The following is a 26,457-nucleotide window of genomic DNA, read 5'->3' as shown; positions in this document are numbered from 1 at the left end:
GTGCCTACCGTAATTTTCCTGTGGCGTAAGCTCTACTGTGTTTTCCTCAGTTTCAATTTTTGCCATTCAAGCCAGGTGTCTTTATTTTGAAGGCTAAGGAACAAAGGACTATGGTCATTGATGTTAAAGCTGTCCTTCGGTGCATAGTACTGTGTAATTTTTAACCTGTCATTCTGCCATTCACTAACAGTTACTACTTTTTCACCATTTTCTTCACCTCATACAGTTTTGTACACTACATCATGCCGCTTCTTAAGTCTCAGTCCACTCATTAGACATGGACATATCCTTAATGTCCCACAAATTGACCTCTTCAGTATCTCTTCATGTAATAATATGTCGTTCAGTGGGATGTTGTAAGCACTTGCTGTCTGAAGCCAGTTCTTTGTAATGTCTTCCAGATATGAATATTTTTCATTTTCATGTTTGGGCCACCTGTATTTGCATTTTACAAAATCTAGTCTTTGTTTCTAAATTTTCATTCAGCTTGGTTAAACAAGTTTTGTGAAACCAAGTGCTAGCCTTAGGCAGGTGACAGAAAACTTAGGTCAGCTATGCAGGGACTTTGAGAAGGAAGATCAGATAATTATAGTTGGGGAGCAGGGAACAGCCTGGCTCTGAATACAAGATACAGTATTAGGAGTGACCTGGATAAAATAGGAGCAGAAACTGGGCACACACACATGGGGTTTGTGGAGGTCTTTCAGCACCATGATCAGCCCTGGGTAAACACTGCTGTAAGGCATGTTAACACTGAGCAGAGCAGGATGCTCCAGACACCGTCAAATCTTACAGAAGTCTTGTTCCAGTTAATGCTATTGGAAGGTGGGGATACACAACACATGGCCAGCACCTGAATAGGAAGCGGAAAAATAAGTTAGCTCCTCTATTAGCAGAAACTGTAAGGGGGCCACAGTCACACAAGGGGTGATCCCTGTGGTTAATGGGTCCAGGCAGACAGGTTTTTTGGCTAAAGCCAAAATCCAGACAGACAACAATCAAGGTAAATAGAATAAAAGAAACTTCATGTACAGTAAATAGGGGCAAAGCTAAGGGCAGTATCAACTTGTCATTAAAATATCAGGGGAATAAAAAATTTAGTAGATGATCTATTAGTTTGTTTAGATGATCTCAAAAATAAGAATGAGATTCATATACTCTGTCTGAACACCATATAACTGTGGGGATGGATAGTGTCAGTATAAATGGATATAATTTAGCATCTTACACTTGCAGATCTAGGATGGATAAAGGAGGAGTTGCCATTTTCATAAAACAGGGGTATATATACATAACTGTAGAAGTAAGCAAAATTTGTGTTGATCAGCACTTTGAGGTTTGTTGATGTGAAGTTCAGCTAGATAATGTAGTATTGATATTAGCAACAGCGTACATGTCCACATTAAGAGACTGGGAGCTATTCATAAAAAGTTTGACACCCTATTATGCTGTCTATCAGACAAAAAAGAACTTGTTAATCTGTGGTGATTTCATTGTAAACTTTCTAAGTAATTCTGCTAGGAAAAGTGAACTAGAAGTGATATTAACAACGTATAACTTAGAATCAGTGGTAAATTTCCCTACACATATAGCTCAAGACAGTAGCACTCTAATACATAATGTATTTGTACAGAAAGAGAATGTAAAACAAACACATGCTTTCTCTGTGGTAAATGAATTGTCAGACCATGATACACAACTGATTAACTTACAAAATCTAACAGGGTGTACAGTTCAGAAACCAATAAGTAAAAGTGTAAGGTTGCTCAACCCGGTGTCTATAGAGCACTTCAGAGAAAGTTTAAGAAATGTTAATTGGTTGGATGTATATAATGAGCCAAATGCTTATGATAGATGCAACATATTTCTTGATAAATTTATATCCCTTTTTGAGCATTGTTTCCCAAAGAAAATTACTAAATGTAACACCACACACTTTTCAAAGAAACCTGTTAGAACTTCTAGTTTAACAAGTATATTTAGGAACGACACTACAACACATATATGTCACAGAGTAAGTTAACATGTGTACACGTTATCGTTCAGATAAGTACTGAGTCTCAGTCTAGCGGCCGCTGCTCCGCTGGCCACTTAGGTGGCGCCGCTGCTGCATGGCTGGCAGGCAGACAGCGCCGCACGTAGAGGATGTGCGTAATTGCGCGGCGGCACTTTAAATGATCGGCGAGTCACAACACTTTTCCCCCCTTTGAAATTGTTGCACTGGTCTTGATGGATGTGTCCTGGAGATGGCTGACGTCCATAGGCGTTGTGTGACTCGACGTAAAGTCTCGAGGAGGAGGCTTCCCGTACGGACGGAAGTGTCCCCGATGATAATGGGTCGAGATGACAGGAGACGTAGGGGTCGAATCTGCTGGGGCCCCACGCACCAAGCTACCCGTTGCGGCAAGTCCAGTTGATATGACAGGAGACATGGGCGATGCGTCAGCGTCTGTTGGAGGAGGAGGCGAGCAGATGTACTCTGACACTGGTTGGTCCTCCGGTTCCCGCATGGGCACGTCGTCTGGTGGCATCCGTTCTGGTGCTGGCATCGCGATGACGGGTAGAGGGCGGCGTTGTGAGTATGGAGATGTGCCAAGATCCCGAGCATCAGGGAGAGTCAAGGGTGGTGTGGCGGCATTCGGAACAGGTGTTGTTGGCACCCGAGGCCGAAGCTGGTCCGAATGACGCACTGCAACACCTGTGTCCGTCTGGATTTCATACAGGCGTCTGCCACGGTGTCTTAAGATGCGGCCCGGGCTCCATTTTGGCCGCCTGCCATATCCCCGTACCCAGACGAGGTCGTCGGCGGTGAACCGGCCAAGTGACGGCACCCGCGGCCGGGAGGTGGGAGGCCGCAGAAGATGAAGTAGAGTGCGGGGCTGTCTGCCATGTAAGAGCTCAGCCGGGCTGTGATCGCCCATGGGGGTGAAACGGTAAGACGCCAGGAACTGGAGAAGCACCTCATCAGCAGCAGAAGAAGTCAGAAGTTTCCGCATTTGAGCCGTAAACGTGCGGACCAGTCGTTCAGCCTCACCGTTGGATTGTGGATGGAACGGCGGGGCCGTGACATGCGTAACACCGTGACGAGCACAAAAATCCGCAAATTGCGGACCATTATCAGTAACAAGAGTAGAGGGGAGGCCTTCCAAAGAAAAAATGCGGGCGAGAGCACTGGTGGTTGCCGCGGTGGTAGGTGATGTGCAACGGACAATGAAAGGAAAGTTAGAGTAGGCATCAATTACGAGGAGCCAATAAGTACCTAAAAAGGGTCCCGCAAAATCAGCATGAATGCGCTCCCAGGGCTTCTCAGGCGAAGGCCACGGTGACAAAGATGACTTCGGGGCAGCGGCCTGTGACGCACAAGGGCCGCAGGCAGCGACCATGTGTACGATTTCAGAGTCGATGCCAGGCCAGTACACATGACGGCGTGCCAGAGATTTGGTGCGCGACACACCCCAGTGCCCCTGGTGAAGGAGGCGCAAGACCAAAGCACGCAAAGACGCGGGGACCACAACACGCGGCGAAACATTGTCAGTGGAGAGGAGGATAACACCATCCCTAGCCGTGAGGCGGTAGCGCAAAGGGTAGTAGTTCCGCAACGGATCAGAAGTCTTAGCGGACGGGCGATCAGGCCAACCCGTCTGAATACAGCGTAAAACCCGGGAGAGGGTAGGGTCAGAACCCGTAGCAGCCGCCAGCCTGTCCCCAGTGATGGGGAACCCGTCCACAACCCGCTGCTCGGCAACATCCAGGTGGAAACACAAAAGTTCGTCCCTATCGAATGCCTGATCAGGGCCCATGGGGAGGCGAGACAAAGCATCAGCATTCGCATGTTGAGCCGTTGGCCGGAAATGAATCTCATAGTTGAAACGGGACAAGTAAAGAGCCCAACACTGGAGGCGGTGTGCAGCCTTGTCGGGAAGTGACGTTGATGGGTGAAACAAAGAAACAAGTGGTTTGTGATCCGTAACAAGATGAAATTTTGTGCCATAGAGAAAAACACCAAACTTATGAAGAGCATAAATGATGGCCAAAGCTTCTTTCTCAATCTGAGAATACTTTTGTTGGGCATCCGTGAGCGTTTTGGAGGCATAAGCAATGGGTTGTTCCGAACCGTCAGAAAAACGGTGCGCAAGGACTGCCCCAACCCCGTAGTGAGAGGCGTCTGTAGCAAGGACAAGATGTTGGCCAGGTCGATAAGTAGCTAGGCACGGGGCCTGTATCAGCATAGTCTCCAATTTCTGGAAAGCCGCGTCACATGACGCGGACCAGTGAAAAGGCACGTTGTTATGCAACAGGCGATGCAACGGCTGAGCCACCGACGCTGCAGACGGTAAAAACTTGTGATAGTATGCTGTTTTCCCCAAGAATGCCTGCAGTTCCTTAACAGACGTAGGGCGAGGAAGGGCATCGATCGCAGCGACAGTTTGTGGAAGCGGACGAATACCATCCCGAGAGAGTTGAAACCCCAAGTACGTGATAGATGCCTGAAAAAATTGTGATTTCTGAAGGTTACACTTAAGACCTGCAGTCTGTAAGACAGTAAAAAGTGTGTGGAGATTTTGAAGATGTTCGTCAGTGGTGGAGCCCGTGACAACAATGTCGTCCATGTAATTGATACACCCAGGGACAGGGAGCAATAATTGTTCCAAGAATCGCTGAAAGAGAGCAGGGGCGCTAGCAACCCCGAATGGCAGGCGTTGGTATTGATAGAGGCCGAAAGGCGTGTTAAGAACCAGAAACTGCCGGGAAGCAGCGTCGAGAGGAAGTTGATGATAAGCTTCTGACAGGTCAATTTTAGAAAAATACTGCCCTCCAGCGAGTTTAGTGAACAGTTCTTCAGGACGGGGCATAGGGTAAGTGTCGATGAGGCATTGAGCATTTACCGTGGCTTTGAAATCGCCACAGAGACGAATAGCACCATTGGGCTTGGCAACTACAACGACAGGAGAGGACCACTCCCTGGAAGTGACAGGAAGCAAGACCCCTGAAGTAGTGAGACGATCCAACTCCTGTTTGACCCGATCACGAAGGGCCACAGGAATGGGCCGAGCCCGAAAAAACTTTGGCCGAGCAGTGGGTTTGAGCGTGATATGAGCTTCAAAGTCGTGTGCACGGCCTAACCCAGGAGAAAAAATGGACGAAAAGGTCGTCGACAAAGAATCCAGTTTAGCATAAGGAATAGCGTCGGAGACAATATTGACAGAGTCATCTATGGAGAACCCAAAAACGCGGAAGGCATCGAAACCAAAAAGATTTTCTGCGTTGCCCTGGTCGACCACAAATATGGGAACAGTGCGAACGACGGATTTGTAAGATACCTCAGCATTAAACTGTCCCAAGAGAGAAATCTTCTGTTTATTGTACGACCGTAATTGCCGAGTGACAGGGGACAGGAGTGGAGAACCCAGCTGAAGATACGTCTGAGAATTAATTATAGTGGCGGCAGAACCGGTATCCACTTGCATGCGAACATCTCGATCAAGGATTTGGACAGTGAGGAATAACTTCCCGGAAAGGGAAGAAGTGCAATTGACAGACAACACAGAATCAGAATCAGCGTCATGTTCATGGACGTCATTTATGCGGTCGGATTTACAAACGGAAGACACGTGACCTTTCTTTTTGCAATTGTGACACACAGCCCAACGTTGTGGACAATCCTCGCGTGAATGTTTCGTAAAACACCTTGGACACGAAGGAAGTTGCCGGGGATTTTGCTGCAGTTTCTTAGGGGTTTGTTTACGGCTTGGCCGAGGCTGCGCGTGGGAGCGCACTGCGGCCACGTCGGCCGGCGGAGACGCGCCGCGCGCGTCGTCAACAGCGCACAGAGGTTGTATTTCCCCGACGTCACCCCACGCTTCTATTTGTGCCCCAGCGGCGCGAGAAATTTCAAAAGACTGCGCAATGGAGAGAACTTCATCTAAAGTCGGATTCGCCAACTGAAGGGCACGTTGCTGAACTTCTTTGTCGGGCGCCGACCGGATAATAGCATCCCGTACCATGGAATCGGCATAAGATTCTTTGTGAACATCAGTAACAAAGTGACACTTTCGACTGAGGCCGTGAAGTTCAGCAGCCCAAGCGCGATAAGATTGATTGGGCTGTTTGTGACAACGATAAAAGGCAACACGAGAGGCTACCACATGCGTTTGCTTTTGAAAATAGACCGACAGAAGGGAACACATTTCAGCAAAGGACAAAGACGCAGGATCCTTCAAAGGGGCCAATTGCGACAACAACCGATACATTTGAGGCGAAATCCAGGAAAGGAACAGAGACTTACATGCTTGTTCGTCCGAGACATAAAATGCCAAGAAGTGCTGTCGAAGACGTTTTTCATAATCCGACCAGTCTTCTGCCGCCTCGTCGTAAGGAGGAAAAGGAGGTACAGCCAACGACGAGAACCGGCCCGCATTCGACGCCGCGACGAAATCGCGAATCGCCGCCGTTAGAAGCGTTTGCTGTTCAAGGAGATTTTGCAAGAGTTGCTCGACAGTAGCCATGGAATCCTGTGAGTCAACGGTGAAAAGGAAAAATCCCATCCTCGTCGCCAATTGTTAGAACTTCTAGTTTAACAAGTATATTTAGGAACGACACTACAACACATATATGTCACAGAGTAAGTTAACATGTGTACACGTTATCGTTCAGATAAGTACTGAGTCTCAGTCTAGCGGCCGCTGCTCCGCTGGCCGCTTAGGTGGCGCCGCTGCTGCATGGCTGGCAGGCAGACAGCGCCGCACGTAGAGGACGTGCGTAATTGCGCGGCGGCACTTTAAATGATCGGCGAGTCACAACAAAACCTTAGATTACTACAGGTATTAAAGTGTCTTCAGAAAGAAAAAGAAAAATGTATGAGACAGCAAGTACTAGTAAAGATCCAGATGTGGTTTTACACTATAAAAATTATTGTAACACACTGAGAAAAGTTGCAAAGAAATCAAGAAATATGTATTTTAGAGAAGAAATTAACAACTCCAGCAGTAAAATCAAATTTATATGGAATGTTGTTAGAGGGGAGACAGGAAAAGTGACCACTGGTGTAGGTAGTATTACTATTAAAGAGAATGAGACCATTCTAATCAACAGTACACAAATAGCTAAAGTTATTTAACAACCATTTCGTAACAGTAGAAGAAAAAATGGGTGAGAATAGTTCAAAAGAAAAAGCCAGGCAGCACATAGAAGAGTTAGTTTTGAAAAATTTTAGTCAGATTTTCACCTAACAACCTCTTGTGAAATAAGTAAAATTATGAAATATTTGAAAAATAAATGTTCTATTGGAGTAGATGACCTCTCTAATAAGATATTAAAACAATGTGGAGCAATTACAGCTGATGTTCTGAGTCACATATGTAATGCATCACTAACTTAAGGTATTTTCCCAGCCTGTCTGCGAAAATACATGTTAAAATATGCCATTGTCAGGCCTCTCTACAAAAAGGGGGACATCAGAGAAGTCAATAATTATCGGATAGTATCCTTGCTTACAGCATTTTCAAAAATCTTCAAGAAAGTAATGTACTACAGTGGTTAGCCACCTTAACAATAATGGGCTACTTAGTAAATCACAGTTCGGATTTCAAAAATGCTGTTCCATTGAGACAGCAATATACAGTTTCCACATAATAGAGTCTTTAAATAGTAAAATGTCACCAGTAGGAATTTTCTGCGACTTGTCCAAAGCATTTGATTGTGTGGACCATGACATTGTTACAGAAATTACAATTCTGTGGTATAACTGGAATAGCATACAAGTCGTTTAAGTCATACGTACAGAACAAGAAACAAAAAGTTTCTTTATATGGGTAAAGTGATTTAAATAAGTTTGCCACTTCATCTAACTGGGGTGAAATTGCATTAGGTGTTCCACAGGGTTCTATCATCTTTCTGTTCTTGATATATGTGAATGACCTCCCTTCTTATCTGAAACAAGAAGCTGAACTGACTGTGTTTACTGACGATACAAGCATCATTATTAATCCAGTAAAAGAAACTCCAATTGAGAACAATACAAATAAGGTCTTTGGAAAAGTCATTAATAGGTTTTCTGCCAATGGGCTTCCTTTAAACTTAAAAAAAAAAAACACAGTACATCCAATTTTCTGCTGCAAAAAGTGTAGTTCCTTCAATAAATATAATACATCAACAGAAGTCAATAGACAGGGTAGAGCATACTAAGTATTTGGGTGTACATACAGATGAGAATCTTAAATGGAAAATTCATATTTTGGATCTTCTAAAGTGACTAGGTTCAGCAACTTTTGCAATGAGAATAACTGCCAATTTTGAGGATTAGAAATAAGTAAGCTAACATACTTTGCATACTTTCTCTCTCTGATGTCATACGGAATAATATTTTGCGGTAACTCAACACTTAGACAAAAAGTTTTCACTGCTCAATAGAAAGTGGTTAGAATAATGTTTGGGGTTCATAGTCACACATCTTGAAGAAGGCATCTTTTTAAAAGATTGGGAATTCTTACAACAGCCTCACAGTACATTTACTCACTTATGAAATTTGTTCTCAACAACATGGACCAGTTTAAAACAACTGTGACATTCATGATTATAATACAAGAAAAAAGAAAAAAACTTACACTATCCTTTACTCAACCCATCTTTGGCACAGAAAGGGGTAAAAATGTGCTGCTATAAAAAATTTTGACAAATTACCAGATGAAATAAAATGTCTAACAGACAGCAGTAATAGCTTCAAAAATAAATTGAAATCATATCTCCTTGACAACTCCTTCTATACCATAGATGAATTCTTGAGTAGGAATAAATAAATCTACGAATGTAGTGTCTGCATGTTGTGCCATTTAAGAGAATGCGATAAATAATAGAAATATTAATCTATAAAAATTTTTTTTCATATATGCATTTCTTGTGCACTTGACACATTCCACTTCATAACGGCTACAGTATCATGCGATTGATCAATGGAACATGCAACAAACTAACTAACTTACTAACTAACTTCTGCACAGACAAATTATAGCAAAGTTTGGTCAAATTTGCCAAAATTTGGGGGCACAAATCACATCTACAGTGACAAATTATTGACTGTGGGCCATAAACCACTGCAAATCTGGCGCAGAACATTCGTGACTCACATGTATGATAAATTTAATGTTTCTTGGCTTTTTGTGCTCAGTGAATCAGAAAATTTTAGTGGTTGCTATGCTTTCAGTGTTAGGAGTGTTCATTGCTGAATTTATTGGAATATGTAGAACCACAAAAGTTTGTGGAAAGGAAGGGCGAAGAAGTACAGAAGCCAATATAAGAAAGAAACTTCTTATAATTCCTTAATAGAGAAAATTGGAGCCATAGATCCTGTGCCATACAGGAAACATACTTTTATAAAATATCGTTGCAGACTGTGTAACACAGAGAGTTCAGCAATCTAATGAGATCAGTTCAATGTGAGGTACTTTACTTGTAATCATGAAATCCGTCTTCAGAACTGTGTATACAATTTTGCAGATGACATTAATCTCAAATATATTCTTAAAAATGGGTAATAAATAAATAATAATGAGTGTTGTGTGTAATTGTATTTTCCATAGTGCGTGCTTTGACATTACTGTCAAAAATTTTAAATCTTAATAACTTCTTGTTGTTGCCAGAAATTGTAATGTTGCTGACAGCTGCTCATTGAAACTGCTTTTCTCAAACAGGTATTACCCATCCAGAGTGCCAAACTATGGAGTCCGAAGTCTTGGGGTCAGTCACCTCCCTCAATCCTGGTATTTTTATCTGTTATTTATCACTTCTTTCACCTCTGATTACTACACATTTGGGAATCAATGTTAAACTGTAGGTCTCTCTATAACTGGCATGGTAAGTCAGTTGAAAGGTCAGAAGAAAGCAATGGCTTACCATCTCCAACTGAGTTGTGCCTATTAAGCACTGTGGTATTCAGACCTATGTTTGGGCTGATGATAGCTTTACCTTCATAATTATATATCCATTCATAAACAATTTCTCATTTTCAGACTCACAGTATAACTCTTGAAGTAAATCAAAATGACCAAAGCCCCCCCCCCCCCCCCCCCACACACACACACATTGGTGTTATACTTTTTGTGTATGAAATCTGTAAGTATTAATGTGCATGTGATGGTTTCAGCACTTGGAGTAAGTTCTTCATTTGGAAAAGAAAGCAGGCATTTAGTGATAGAATATGAGTAAGCAAGACAGCTAAGTTGTACTGGGAACTATCAGTGTATGAAAAAGACCTGTACTGGTGTTGTGCACGGTTTACACTTATCTCCATTTAGCTGTTGGTGGCCTGGGTAGTGTTTCTTGGCCACTAGATGGTCCAGTTGAAGTGTTTTGGGGGATTGAAGATCCACACAAAAGTGTCATGCTGAACAGTGAGTTGCTGTTGTTCAACTAAATAAGTTGTAATTGATTGATCAGTGTTATGATAGAGAAAAATTTACCACTAAAGATGCATAATACTGCAAAATATTGCTTGAATTAATACTTTCTGTTCTCTCAGCTGCTTCATATAGTGGTACTGCAAGGACCTCGTCCAGGTCGTCTCCATCTTCTACATAAAAACTTTCGTTGATGTTAGAGTATGACTCTTCACATTGTTGGCACAGTTTCAGGTGGACCAGTCCTGCTCACCTACACCCACACATCTTGGTGTATTGTTGAGCTGCAGCATCAGTTGGATGTATGCATTGTAGGCCAATGTCACATATTCTTTAAACCTTGGCTAGGTGAGTGTTGTGGAGTGCAGCATACCATCATAAAAAGCTATCAGTAATTTCTCACCAGCAGCTGATACTTCCTTTGGATGGGCTGAAGGATCAGTGTATGTAGCAATTTAAAATTCAAAAGTGGGATGTTTTTGAGAGGGACATGAGAAATTTAACCTTCACGTGGTTGAGTAATGTGGGCATAGTCACAACCACTTATTGTGTAGAGGAAGCGCATGTACTTGGCAACAATCTTCTCCACACCACTTCCCGGATATCAGAGGAACTGGGAGACATATCTGCCTGGCTTGGACAAATATACATTGTGGAAGTTTGAAGATCAATAATTATGCCAAGAAGGTCAATATCTTCACCCACAGTTGTTAATTCTTGTGAGCCAAAGCCAAGGATTGTACCATACGCACTACGAGAGTGTATGCGTCATCAGTTATCTTCATGGAAGTGATTCCACTTTAACCGCATTTTGTCATCTGCATGGTCATCAGCATGGCAATTAGTCCATCCTTGTTTTTTGCATTAGATAGAAAATTTACTTCTCATCTTGTTGGTGTCATGGTGGAGCTAAATTGTATCTCCACGAATTGCCATTTTGTTGACCTCCTAAAGCAATCCAGGGAATTGATGGTCTTCCATCTGTCTGAATCCTCATCGAACAAAAATGCCACATTTTGATTGTACTTACTTCATACGTAATTGATATGAGTCATAAATTTGCCAGATACTGTACTATATGGATCCAGAGCAGTGGGTGTGGCATTTGACAAAAAATGGGTTGACTCCCATTACCACATTGAACACCATGGCTCCTGAGAGGCTTCTTCAGCTTATATCTTGCAAATTTAAGACAGATTGCCAAGGTTGGTAGGAGTAGGCAAGCAGGACTGTTGTGCATGAAACTGTGCCAGCAATTTTAAGGGATGTGCTTCAATATTAAGGACTATTTTGATGTAGAATATGGCAATCACTTGGATGAGTCATTTGCATACCATTGTCTGAAGTAGCTGAGATGGCAGAAGGTATTAATTCATGTAATATTTTGTAGCATTATGCACCTATACCATTCAATTTTTCTCTGTCATAGTATTAATCATTCAATTACAATTTATTCAGTTGGAGAACAGCAACCCTGTTCAGCCTGGACCTTTCTGATAATTTGCCTAGATCTTCCATTGCCCAAAACCCTTCACCTGGATCTGCTAGTACCCAATAAACATTGTCTGGACCACCAGCAAGCAAGCAGAGATGAGTTAAAAAGCTGTGCAGTTGACATCAGTGCAAGTATTTGTTCATATGTTGATAGTTCACTGTACAACTTATAATTTTCGTATCCATATTCTGTCATTAAATGCCATCTTTCTTTTCCAGATGGAGAACCTACTCGAACTGACGACTCAGTCGTGTGCTCGACATTCACTTGTCTCATGACATATGTATATTACTACAAACAGATTTGATATTCACTTTTCTTATATTTAGATTAGTGTTCAGTCTTGATCACATTATGTCTGTTTTAATGATCAAGACTGAACTTTAATCTAAATATAACAATTAATTGATCACTGTATTCCAGAAATGTTTACCAAAATTCACTTTTCTATTCAGTATTATGTACCTAATACATAGTAAATATAATTTGTCTACATTTTTATCAAATGCTCTTTCCCACCAATTAATTCAAAAAAGCTCTTTTCAAGGGAAATACACCTGAAAGTATAGTGCTGATGAGAGATAGGCAGGTGGGAGGGCTCAGGAGGTATTTTTCATACTTTTTGCTTTGTTCCCTCCTTACTTACAAGAAAACTGAATATTACAGACATCTCTTGTAGGTAATTTAATGCACTTTCAGGTGGTATAATGGTTTTCATTGCTGGTGTGTACACTAATGGCCATTAAAATTGCTACACCAAGAAGAAATGCAGATGATAAATGGGTATTCATTGGACAAATATTTTATACTAAAACTGACATGTGATTACATTTTCACGCAATTTTGTTGCATAAATCCTGAGAAATCAGTACCCAGAATAACCACCTTTGGCCATAATAATAGCCTTGATACGCCTGGGATGGCGCGTACAGGTACAGCTGCCCATGCAGCTTCAACACGATACCACAGATCATCAAGAGTAGTGACTGGCGTATTGTGATGAGCCAGGTGCTTGGCCACCATTGACCAGATGTTTTCAATTGGTGAGAGATCTGGAGAATGTGCTGGACAGGGCAGCAGTCGAACATTTTCTGTATCCAGAAAGGCCCGTACAGAACCTGCAACATGCGGTCGTGCATTATTCTGCTGAAATGAAATGTAGGGTTTCGCAGGGATCGAATGAAGGGTAGAGCCACGGGTCGTAACACATCTGAAATGTAACGTCCACTGTTCAAAGTGCCGTCAATGCGAACAAGAGGTGACCGAGATGTGTAACCAATGGCACCCCATACCATCACGCTGGGTGATACACCAGTATGGCGAAGACGAATACACGCACCCAATGTGCATTCACCGCGATGTCACCAAACATGGATGCTACCATCATGATGCTGTGAACAGAACCTGGATTCATCCGAAAAAATGACGTTTTGCCATTCGTGCACCCAGGTTCGTCGTTGAGTACACCATCACAGGTTATCCTGTCTGTGATGCAGCATCAAGGGTAACTGCAGCCATGGTCTCTGAGCTGATAGCTCATGCTGCTGCAAACATCATCGAACTGATTGTGCAGATGGTTGTTGTCTTGCAAACGTCCCAATCTGTTGACTCAGGGATCGAGACTTGGCTGCATGATCTGTTACGGCCTTGCGGATAAGATGCCTGTCATCTCGACTGCTAGTGATACGAGGTCGTTGGGATCCAGCACGGCGTTCCGGATTATCCTCCTGAACCCCTGAACCCACCGATTCCATATTCTGCTAACAGTCATTGGATCTCTTCCAACGCAAGCAGCAGTGCCGTGACACGGTAAACCGCAATCGTGATAAGCTACAATCCGACCCTTATCAAAGTCGGAAATGTGATGGTACGCATTTCTCCTCCTCACACGAGGCATCACAACAACGTTTCACCAGGCAATGCTGGTCAACTGCTGTTTGTGTATGAGAAATCGGTTGGAAACTTTCCTCATGTCAGCACGTTGTAGGTGTCGCCACCGGTGCCAACGTTGTGTGAATGCTCTTAAAAGCTAATCATTTGCGTATCACAGCATCTTCTTCCTGTCGGTTAAATTTCGCATCTGTAGCACGTCATCTTTGTGGAGTAGCAATTTTAATGGCCAGTAGTGTATATTTTCCGAGTTGTGTTGGGTGGAATGGGCATTTTTTATGTTTCTGCAGATGGGCCAAAAAGTCGCTGTTTTTCAGTGTGCTTTGGCACCAATTATGCGTGTGAGAAAATCAACCTAATTAGTGTATTTTGTGGGAAAGATTGTCTACTTTAATTTTGTACAGAGTAGTCAACTTAGAAAAGTGCATACTTTCCGAGATAACAAGTGAAAAACTGAAAAAGTGCAAAAGTTTTGAGTAAACATTAAATTCCAATTCAGCACCCCAAAAAACATACAGAACTGTTCACAAAAAACTTCTGCGATTTTGTTACAAAAATGGCTGTTTTTGACACCAGTTGACTGTACTGTGCTCTGCCTGAAAATTAAGAATATTGTTCAGTGCCTTAAAAGTAAAAACTCTCACATACTTGATAGTATCTTTTCTAAATTACTGAAATCCGGTTTCCATATATGCAATGTACTCAGTCTCATAGGCAGTATAACACTATCATAGGATATATTTCAAAGCAGGCTGAAATACTTTAGTGAGGCTCCATTATACAAAAGGTAGCAAGACATATATAATTACCAACCAGTCTCACATCATACCTCCTTCTCAAAGATAGTAGAAAACATCATATATACAAGATCTATAATACACCTTTCCTAAAATACGATATGTTGAGTCGATTGTATAAATATCTCTGACTAGAGATCAAATTTGCTCTCAGTTTAGAAAATGAATCCAGTTCATGAAATTGCTGTTGTATAACACTAAATTGTGACCAACTGAATGAGATCAAATGTTGATCTGAGTTATCACAAGACACACTTGGCAATGCTGCTACATCATCTCTCAACACGAGTATTGCACTTCAACCACATATTATTAATTGTACATTGTAGGTACACAGGATTTATTACTGAGGTTTTCGTTTTGTAAAGATAGAAGGAAATAAGCAGGTGCAATTCAAACTATTACAAGGAACTGTTCCACAGCTGAAAAGTCTAGTAGTAGTCAAATATTCATAAAGCAAATGAAAAGAAACAATGCAGTTCACAGTACTTAAGATCCTTAAACTCGGAATGATGCCCACCACAGTGGCCCGGAGTGCAAGGAAAACAGCATGTGGTGTATTCAGGCAGTGTAATTTCAAAACAGTGTGGTCTCATAATTATCATTATAACCAGTGTCGTAGAGAATACATCATTCAGCAGCAGACAATTCACAGCCGTCTGTTGTTGGCTGTTAGCTGGTGCAGCTGAGTTGAATGGTAACACAAACTGTAGACAACAGTGATGTCATGTCAGGGTTTCAGAAGTTTGCTGAACATGCTGAAAACATACATATTATGGGTTATTAAATTTATGCAGATTTCTTTGTGGCCAAAGTTTCAGTAATTCACAGCTTTAAATCCATTGTTACTCAACAGTAAAGAAATAGTCAATGCGGAGAGCGGTGAATGTGTATATTTGAATGTTCTGCTTGGGCAGAGCACCCAAACTTAAGGTTGGATTGAGCACCACAGTCATTTACTGGTCATGGTCCTTTCGTAGGTATACAACCTAGCCTACATTCGACCTTTGCACAGACTTCTTAATCTAGATATTTGGAGACCTACAGTTTAAGGGGAAGTCCAAATCTTAATGCATTACGACCTTTTGCACAATAACAAGAATTGGCAGAAGTTAAGTGAAAAATAAAATCTTTGGACTGGCTGGGTTAAATTCTCAGGCATTCGGAACAATATTTCATCATGTAACCATCGAACCCCTAGGACAGCATCATGTCTAGATTGACCAGTAGACATAACTAGCCTTTTATTTCCATTCATTAAAGTGTGGGCAGTTAGCGTAGCAATTTAAGCACATGTTCAGAATTATGGAATTTGTTGCTATTGGAGCCTATTCCCTTTCCTGCTCTGCCACTGTGTGTCTGTGACGTATCTTTAAACTTTTTCACATTAATTATGAGCAATCTCAAATAATTCTCAGAGGAGGAATGATTATCTACTTTCATTATTTAAATATCTGATATTCTCTTTAATTTAACCTTAAAGATATATAATTTAGAACTTAAGCTGTGGATGTGGATTGACCCATGAAATTTTGCTTGTCAAAGTTGCACTCGATTGGAGCCAAATAATTTGCAATTAACGTCTGTATAATATGGAAGTCTTGAGTGCTGCTTGATCCAAGATCATTTTTCATTCAAGATCAACTGTTTTATACAACTGGCCCGTAGTCATTCCCTTGATTTGGAATTCAGAAGGGTCTCCCCACAGAACATGCCGTTTTTCAGCACACTAATCAGCTTACACCAAATTTAAATGATGAAATATTGCCAACTGGTGTTTCCTGTGATTTATCAAATGCATTTGAGTGTGAAGTCTTCACTGGTCTCCTGTAGAAACAAAAATAATACGATCTTTGAGATCATCTTGCTAGTAACTGGTTTCCATCCTCTCTAACTTAAAGGTTGTATAATGTCATATGAAGGAATTCAGGAAGTGTATATACAACAAAAGAGCGCCTTCAGAATGGAAAATAATTATTACAGGCATACCATAGGGATCGATATTTAGTCTGCTGTTGTTTTAGTTAAATGTAAATGGTTTGTCATCGTATATCCAAAAAGCTGATAATGCAAATATTATAATCTAGGTGGAGGGAGAAAATTCAGAACTTGAAAATCTAAATATTTTGTAAATTAATAACTGGTTCTCCACAAATGGACTGTACTGAATTTAGATAAAAAAATTCTAATACTCAGTCACTGGAAAGTCCAGTTTGGAATAACAGATAGCTGTCTGCCAACATACTCGCCAGTCCAAAATAGACAACAGGCCTGTCATCTATTTTTGACAAAATTCTCATTGGCTGAAAGCTTATTTTGTGACAGTGTTTTTGTTGTGACTATCTGCGACTCAGTATCTCTGCTATATGGTGAGTAGCAACTATCCTTGTCATAATATTTTTAGAAGTTTACGTTGATAACTACTTCAACAGGAAGTTACATGTTACATACTTGTTAAGTGTCTATGCTTTACATTGCAGATATCAATTTTGGAGATGGAAATGAAGAAAGTTGGTGTTCCCTATTTCCATTCACATGTCACATAGTATCATATTCTGATGTTACTTGTCACTGAGAAAAGAAGTGTTTGTTAAACAGAAGTATGTGGTAGAATAATATGTGAAATCCACTCTGCAACCTTTTGTAAAGAGCGCTTTAAACAGTTGGGTCTGTTGGCAACAGTATATTTGCACCCGTATGCTGTCGGCAATCAATTTCGGCTCGAAAACAATAGAACCATTCATAAAAGATGTGACATTATCCTTCATTCAGCCTTAGCATGGCATGAAAAGCCATACATATCTTTCATCATTTACTGAGTGGCGTAAAGAACTTAATAAAATGAACTACAAACACAAATGTCTTGAGAAGTTCAATACCACAGAAGAATATCTTTCATCATTTACTCAGTGGTGTAAAGAACTTAATAAAAGGAACTACAAACACAAACGTCTTGATAAGTTCAATACCACAGAAGAATATCTTATTGTGTAATAACATAGAAACGCTTATATGAAAAAAGGGCAGGTGGTAGTGTAACTCAAGACAGTCACCCAAAATGTCAACATTTGCTATATTTTCCTTGAGAAAGTATGTGTAAAATTGGCTCATTCCAAATCATTTGAAGAGATATCAATTATGATCCGTGGCACGTGCAAATAATAATTAATTTCCAGAATTGTGAATGGATGTGGGCAAGCTTTTCTGTGGTTTCCTTTCAACTCATTATTTTGGAAGTGAAATTTTAACATTTAAATATCACAAGTATAAATTCCCATTCTTGCAGTTCCTGATTTTGGTAGTAACTACCTGTACTTGTCACCCTTTAGCAATTCTATTTGACTCTAATATAAATTTGGAAAAGTTGTAATTAATGTAAAAGAAGATATTAATTTTTGGTATCTTTATGAGCAGTTTTCTCAATGTCTAAAGGTTACTGAACCTTTCACATGATATTTTTGTTTATAGTGAAATGAATGCATTCATTTGCAACTATCGTGACCACTGGTTTACAATTCGCCGATTGGGCCAGCAGTGGTTCAATTTGAACTCATTACTTAGTGGACCTGAACTGATTAGTGACACATATTTAGCCATGTTCCTAGCACAGCTGCAGCAAGAAGGTAGACTATTTCTTCTTTTAAATTCATGTGGTTATATAAGCAATTTTTTAAAAATTTGTCAGTGTAGTATGACAAAATGGTTTCATTTTTTCTGTAGGTTATTCTATTTTTGTTGTGTTTGGGGATCTTCCTGAGTCAGAAGCTGACAATTTGTTGCACCTTGCCCCTGCCGTACAGCACGAGAAGCCTCGCCTGCTTGCCACAATTGTGCGCAAAGTTGTTCCTGTAAGTGCTCAAGATTCCGAAGAGGACCAGGACCTACAGAGAGCTGTGAGGCTGAGTCTGACTGACAGTAATCCACCAAGAGTGACACACATACCAATAGAAATTGAACGCAGTCTGAGTACTGACGATACAGAGTTACAAGCAGCTCTCAGACTTAGTTTGCAAGATGAGAGTTCATCACGCGTCACCCCAGTTAATGAGGAAGAAGTAAGTGTGTGATAGTGGATTTCTACACGTGTGCTTATCTTTCTGTAACACAATACCTAAGAATATGTTAAAAGAAATTTATGTTATGGAGTTGGTACTGCAGCATGAACAATTTAAGGTAATGAAATGTGTTTACATACATTGATGGAAAATGCAGGATAGAATATATGTATGCATATTACTAATTGAAAAGTAGAAGGTGCACTCAACATTAGAGAGGTATGTAGATGTGACAATGCCTTAATTTTTGCTTGGGCAAAGTCTTCCATCAGGTTAAGAAACACACTCTCAACTTTTTAAAATTTTCCTCATGGCCTTGCTACTATTTGAACACTGCCTTTCCCAACACCAAACTGACCTCACAAACACCTTCGTAGTAACCATGACTAACTATATCATCACCAACAAGTACTTCTCCCTTGAAGGTATCGCCTACAAACAAATCCATGGTACAGCAATGGGAACCAGCATAGCACCATCTTATGCCAACCTATTCCTGATACATCTAGAGGAAACCTTGCTAATAACCCACAATCCCAAACTCCTTGTCTGGTTCAGATTCATTGACGATTTCTTCATGATTTCGACCGATGGTGAGGGCACCCTATCCACATTCATTCAGAAGCTCAACACCTTCACCCCTATTTGCATCACCTGATCCTTCTCAACCCTACAAGCCACCTGCCTCGATGTTGACTACCATCTCTACCACCTCCACTTTGATAGCTGCCACCTATTCCTTCCATCCAGTCTAGGCACCAAGTTTATCACATCTGTAGTGACGAGCAGTACCTCTATAAATATGCCGAGGGTCTCACAGAGTCATTCACAGTCCAAATTTACCCTCCCAACCTTGTCCGAAAACAAATTTCCCATGCCTTGTCTCTCTCCAGTCACCTATTACCTCCATGCACACCTCCACACACATCTATCACATCCCCACTGTCTTGTCACAAAGGAAAACTCCTTTTGTGACTCAGCACCATCTAGGACTGGAGAAACTGTATCACGTTCTCTGCCAGGGTTTTGACTACCTACAGTGTCCAGTTTCTTACTTTCTCCCCCCTTTCTCTGCTTATCTTCGCTGCTTTCTCCTTCCCCCCTTCCCCCCCCCCCTGCCCCACCTATCCCCCACCCCACCTATCCCCCACCCCACTTGCCCTCACCCCCAGCAGATTGCGCTCAGTGTGTGTGTGTGTGTGTGTGTGTGTGTGTGTGTGTGTGTGTGTGTTTTCTATTTCAGAAATCTTAAATATGTAGCAGTCTTCTTCATTGGGTCTATCTGTGACTCAGTGCCTCGTCTGTATGATGAGCAGCAATCTATCCCCATATTGCTATTATTCCGTTGTGGACTTTTCATTTTTTGACACTCAGCTTTTTCACATACATATGCAGAGCTCTGCTTGCTACTGACACTACTGCCTGACTGGGCAGGAAGAGATCGTTTCTAGGGCTGACAATGAGGAAGTTTAGAGGGTGTGGAGCAAGGAGGAAGAAGAGGACAGGGGAAGTGTTAGGAGAAATCTTGTTAAGTGTGTGTGTTTGTGTGCAGGGGCAGGTTATTGTCAATGAGGAGCAATATTGAGAGAGAAAAAGAGATATTACAAATGGAAAGTAGAGAACTCAGAGTACATGAAAAAGTAGTGATGAGAAAGGTTCTGTTGAGGTAGAGTGGACTAGGAAGGTAACAAGGTTCTGTTGATTGAGTTAGAGTGGACTAGGAAGGTAACAAATGGAGTGACCAACATGGGACAGAAGAGTGAAATGCTGTGTAAACAAGAGGATAAGGCAATTGGAAGACAGTCACTAGCAGAAATTAAGGCCGGGGGGGAGGGGGCGGGGTTGCAGAAATAAAAACTATGTTGCAGAGTGAAGTTCTATCTGAACTACTGAGAACAGGTGATTTTCAGAAGAATCTAAATGGAATTGATGTTGAAACAGCCATTGATTTCAGCGACATGTTTCAGAGCATGATAAGAAATTTGGTCTAGCTAGCTAGCATAGGGCCACAGTTTCAGTGGCCATCATCCAAGTGGATAACTTTGTCATGGCCATATCACATGGAATGCTTTGCAAAGGTTACAGTGAAGGACATGTCTTCCACATGTTTTCTCCTTTAACGGGGTATTAAATGCCAGTAGGGATTAAAAATAAACGGTAGAGGGCAGATCTTTGGGTCTTCCGCAGGGATCAGCCCCATGAGGCAGGGGCTAGGAGCAGGATATGCTTAGCTGCAGAGAAGGATAATGTGTAGGTTCAGTGGTAGTGGAATACTGCATAAGGGAAGGTGTGGCGGAGGATATTCCATTTTTCAGTGTACAATGAGGGCTAATTGAAGCTTTGATGGAGAATATGATTTATTGGTTCCAGTTCTGGATGATACTGAATGAAGACTCTTGTGCTTTTCTGTGGTTCTAAAAGTCATGGGAGATCTCTATCCAGACGAGTAAGTTGTTGGAGGAAGGGGAGGGGTTAGTTTCTATCTGCAAAGGCCTCAGCCAAATTTTCAACAAACTGGGGGCAGGGGCAGTTTGTTATTCCAGATGCAACATTCCCAGGCAGCTAGGTCATGTGGGAGGGCCTTAGGGTGTGGAAAGGGTACTGGCTGTTGAGGTGTATGCATTGCTCATAGTGTTGGTATCAGCAGAGGTTCTCCTGAAGCATTCGTGAAGGAGACTTGCTGACAAATGGATGAGGAAGAAAGTGTTCAATTTCTGGAGGAATTAGTGCACCTTACACTTTCATCATGTTCTTCCCTTACACTAGTTACATTCCTCCCTGTTCCTAACTACCCACGACATCTAAAACTGCTATTTCAGGCAGCAGTGACGGGATGATCCCGCCCCCCCTCCCCCCCCCCCCCCCCCCCCCACACACACACACGGGAGAGGTAATTTAGAATCTTTTCTTTGTGCCCTTCAGTTGCTGAGTGCTTTCTTTGGTCATCCCCCATGTGCATAGAATGTATATACTAATCTTCTTTAACTAATAATGGTTGATATTTGTCATTATAGCAGATTTTAATAAATATGTTCATCATTTTCTTTTGCAGTTACTGTATTCACAATTTTTATTGTTGGCAAATACGTAAAAATATTGGATGTTCCATAAAGGGATGGCTCAGAACTATAGATGCCTAAAAAAAATATTGCTGTCACATCTGTTAGGGATATGTCAGTGTAAGAAGTACTAAAGGGTGTACAGGCAGTGGTGAGGTGCTGCCATCATGAAGAAGAGATGGATAGTTTGCAGTAATAGAAAGAAAAAGGTTTGCCACCATTTCGTATTACATTCAGGTGATTTGATATTTGTGATACAACTAGCAAAGAAAAACGGAAAATGCAGTTAGTGAGTAACAAAATGACTAAAGAGAGCTGCTTCAAGCCTACAGCTTTGGAAATACATATCACCACCCAAGTGACATTTGTGAATGGGACAAAAGTTAACAAGCTTGAAATTTATTGGCTGCAGCAGTGAATGAATGTACTGAAGAGCCTTGTTGTTGTTGTTGTTGTGGTCTTCAGTCCCGAGACTGGTTTGATGCAGCTCTCCATGCAACTCTATCCTGTGCGAGCTTCTTCATCTCCCAGTACCTACTGCAACCTACATCCTTCTGAATCTGCTTAGTGTATTCATCTCTTGGTCTCCCCCTACTATTTTTACCCTCCACGCTGCCCTCCAATACTAAATTGGTGATCCCTTGATGCCTCAGAACATATCCTACCAACCGATCCCTTCTTCTGGTCAAGTTGTGCCACAAACTTCTCTTCTCCCCACTCCTATTCAATACTTCCTCATTAGTTATGTGATCTACCCATCTAATCTTCAGCATTCTTCTGTAGCACCACATTTAGAAAGCTTCTATTCTCTTCCTGTCCAAACTATTAACCATCCCTGTTTCACTTCCATACATGTCTACACTCCATACAAATACTTTCAGAAATGACTTCCTGACACTTAAATCTATACTCGATGTTAACAAATTTCTCTTCTTCAGAAACGCTTTCCTTGCCATTGCCAGTCTACATTATATATCCTCTCTACTTCGACCATCATCAGTTATTTTGCTCCCCAAATAGCAAAACTCCTTTACTACTTTAAGTGTCTCATTTCCTAATCTAAAACCCTCAACATCACCTGACTTAATTCGACTAGATTCCATTATCCTCGTTTTGCTTTTGTTGATGTTCATCTTATATCCTCCCTTCAAGACACCATCCATTCCGTTCAACTGCTCTTCCAAGTCCTTTGCTGTCTCTGACAGAATTACAATGTCATCGGCGAACCTCGAAGTTTTTATTTCTTCTCCATGGATTTTAATACCTACTCCGCATTTTTCTTTTGTTTCCTTTACTGCTTGCTCAATATACAGATTGAATAACATCGGGGAGAGGCTACAACCCTGTCTTACTCCCTTCCCAACCACTGCTTCCCTTTCATGTCCCTCGACTCTTATAACTGCCACCTGGTTTCTGTACAAATTGTAAATAGCCTTTCGCTCCCTGTATTTTACCCCTGCCACCTTTAGAATTTGAAAGAGAGTATTCCAGTCAACATTGTCAAAAGCTTTCTCTAAGTCTACAAATGCTAGAAACGTAGGTTTGCCTTTCCTTAATCTACTTCCTCTTCCATTTCCATAATATTGTCCTCAAGTACATCGCCCTTGTATAGACCCACTATATACCCCTTCCACCTTTCTGCTTTCCCTTCTTTGCTTAGAACTGGGTTTCCATCTGAGCTCTTGATGTTCATACAAGTGTTTCTCTTATCTCCAAAGGTCTCTTTAATTTTCCTGTAGGCAGTATCTATCTTACCCCTAGTGAGATAAGCCTCTACATCCTTACATTTGTCCTCTAGCCATCCCTGCTTAGCCATTTTGCACTTCCTGTCGATCTCATTTTTGAGACGTTTGTATTCATTTTTGCCTGCTTCATTTACTGCATTTTTATATTTTCTGCTTTCATCAATTAAATTCAATATTTCTTCTGTTACCCAAGGATTTCTACTAGCCCTTGTCTTTTTACCTACTTGATCCTCTGCTGCCTTCACTACTTCATCCCTCAAAGCTACCCATTCTTCTTCTACTATATTTCTTTCCCCCATTTCTGTCAATTGTTCTCTTATGCTCTCTCTGAGACTCTCTACAACCTCTGGTTCTTTCAGTTTATCCAGGTCCCATCTCCTCAAATTCCCACCTTTTTGCAGTTTCTTCAGTTTTAATCTATAGGTCATAACCAATAGATTGTGGTCAGAGTCCACATCTGCCCCTGGAAATGTCTTACAATTTAAAACCTGGTTCCTAAATCTGTCTTACCATTATATAATCTATCTGATACCTTTTAGTATCTCCAGGGTTCTTCCATGTATACAACGTTCTATCATGATTCTTAAACCAAGTGTTAGCTATGATTAAGTTATGCTCTGTGCAAAATTCTACCAGGCGGCTTCCTCTTTCATTTCTTAGCCCCAATCCATATTCACCTACTACGTTTCCTTCTCTCCCTTTTCCTACACTCGAATTCCAGTCACCCATGACTATTAAATTTTCGTCTCCCTTCACTATCTGAATAATTTCTTTTATTTCATCATACATTTCTTCAATTTCTTAGTCATCTGCAGAGCTGGTTGGCATATAAACTTGTACTACTGTAGTAGGTATGGGCTTCATATCTATCTTGGCCACAATAATGCGTTCACTATGCTGTTTGTAGTAACTTACCCGCATTCCTATTTTCCCATTCATTATTAAACCTACCTGCATTACCCCTATTTGACTTTGTGTTTATAACCCTGTAGTCACCTGACCAGAAGTCTTGTTCCTCCTGCCACCGAACTTCACTAATTCCCACTATATCTAACTTTAACCTATCCATTTCCCTTTTTAAATTTTCTAACCTACCTGCCCGATTAAGGGATCTGACATTCCATGCTCCGATCCGTAGAACGCCAGTTTTCTTTCTCCTGATAACGACGTCCTCTTGAGTAGTCCCCGCCCGGAGATCCGAATGGGGGACTATTTTACCCAAGAGGACGCCATCATCATTTAATCATACAGTAAAGCTGCATGCCCTCGGGAAAAATTACGGCTGTAGTTTCCCCTTGCTTTCAGCCGTTCACAGTACCAGCACAGCAAGGCCGTTTTGGTTATTGTTACAAGGCCATATCAGTCAATCATCCAGACTGTTGCCCTTGCAACTACTGAAAAGGCTGCTGCCCCTCTTCAGGAACCACACGTTTGTCTGGCCTCTCAACAGATACCCCTCCGTTGTGGTTGTACCTACGGTACGGCTATCTGTATCACTGAGGCACGAAAGCCTCCCTACCAACGGCAAGGTCCATGGTTCATGGGGGGGTGAAGAGCCTTATGATTAAATATATTTTCGAGAAAAGTTCTCACTTCAGATAAGTAAATTTGCAAAAGTGTGATAGAGGAAGAGCACCAAACACCAGCTGGATCTGTACAACAGCTTTATCCAGACAGGACTGCAATTACAATAGGAAAGGAGGATCTTCTGGATCTCTAACAATATGTATCTCCAATACACCATGATTCTTTTTAGGAAGCTGAAGGTTGAAAAATAACACATATTAGCTCTATGTTGACCATGACAGTGGATCTGGCTAAATGGTTTTTGATTTCAGTAAAGTGGTTTTTAACTAACCTGCTACAGGGAATTTGATTCAAGATGTTTTGTTTGGCAAGATGTTCCTAGGTTTTTTTAACATTTATAAAAAATATTTTCAGTAGTAGTATCTTTTTAAGAACTGGTCAAACACTTATAACGAATTTAAGCATGCAATAAAAAATGACATTTTTTGTTATCTCTTGTGCTAATTTTTCTGTAAATCTGAGATATTGGAGCTAAAAGTTTTATTTCCATATAGGATAAATGGGAATTACGTACCAACCAGTAAACTCTCGATTCTTTAAAGAATCCAACTCCAATGTTAAAAAAGCTTCAGATGTCTTATTACAAATGAGTTAGTGTGTTAAATATTTGCTTTAAGCGTGTAAGTGAGAAAAAATTTAGGAAAGGTTTGAAATTACGCTTAAAGTTTGTTAGAAGTCGCTAAGTACTCTCGTTATGGAAACACTGGATGAACATAAACTGCATAATTTGTGCTGCATTTTAAGCAAAAACTAGTTTATCATGCATTTCAGTGTTTGACATTATATCTCCTGAACTGTGTGTCATGCAATGATATAATCTTGCAGGTACATTCACTGATATATGTATATAGGTACTGTCTACAAAGTGTATTGCAAATAGAGTTAATAACAAAGAAGTAACAAATTAAAACGTCGTGTCTGATGTTGAAGTCTTACTGCGTGCCGTTTTTAAGCAAAAGCTAGTTCTTCACTTACCTAAATCTTTATGACATCATGTCTCCTGAACTCCCCGAATCATACAATGATGCAATTTTACAGGTACATTCAGTGATACATGTGTATACTGTCTGCACATTGTGTTACCAACAATGTTAGTAGTAAAGATGGCACTGAGCCACCCGAATTTGATTATCACAATTTTCATTACAGGCAGCATATTGAACATTTAGTCAGTTCTGTTTACTGGAGGCACACTTGAGCCCTATCTCTCAGAGACGATATGATGTACCCCTTTAGTCAGTAATAGGTCTGCTGAATGCTTACACAAACAAAGAAGTAAAACAGATTTCTGGGGGTGTAGCTGATGTGTAAAGTAGATGCAAAGGACATGGAGACAACAATATGCTTTTGTGGAATTTCTAGTTCAATTTAAATTGTACACTTTGTGTTTCTTCCTTTGCTGCATCTATATTTTGTAGACTGTATAGTGAGGGATTAT

General features: G+C 41.1%; 1 protein-coding gene across 3 annotated transcripts in view; it reads left to right on the top strand.

Moving 5' to 3' along the window:
- LOC126260217 (ataxin-3-like) overlaps positions 1-26,457 on the top strand; it is a 137,770-nt gene that overhangs the window by 80,635 nt on the left and 30,678 nt on the right. For 2 of the 3 annotated variants that reach the window (XM_049957515.1, XM_049957517.1), the window contains exons 4-6: positions 9,687-9,755; positions 18,042-18,196; positions 18,294-18,628. In XM_049957515.1, coding sequence (XP_049813472.1) covers positions 9,687-9,755; positions 18,042-18,196; positions 18,294-18,628 — 559 coding nt within the window. The remainder of the gene's footprint in view (positions 1-9,686; positions 9,756-18,041; positions 18,197-18,293; positions 18,629-26,457) is intronic. The other variant, XM_049957516.1, reaches the window with a different exon arrangement.

This window comes from Schistocerca nitens, chromosome 5, assembly GCF_023898315.1.
Source record: "Schistocerca nitens isolate TAMUIC-IGC-003100 chromosome 5, iqSchNite1.1, whole genome shotgun sequence".
Lineage (NCBI taxonomy): Eukaryota > Metazoa > Arthropoda > Insecta > Orthoptera > Acrididae > Schistocerca > Schistocerca nitens.
This window is presented reverse-complemented; position numbering and strand designations above follow the sequence as displayed.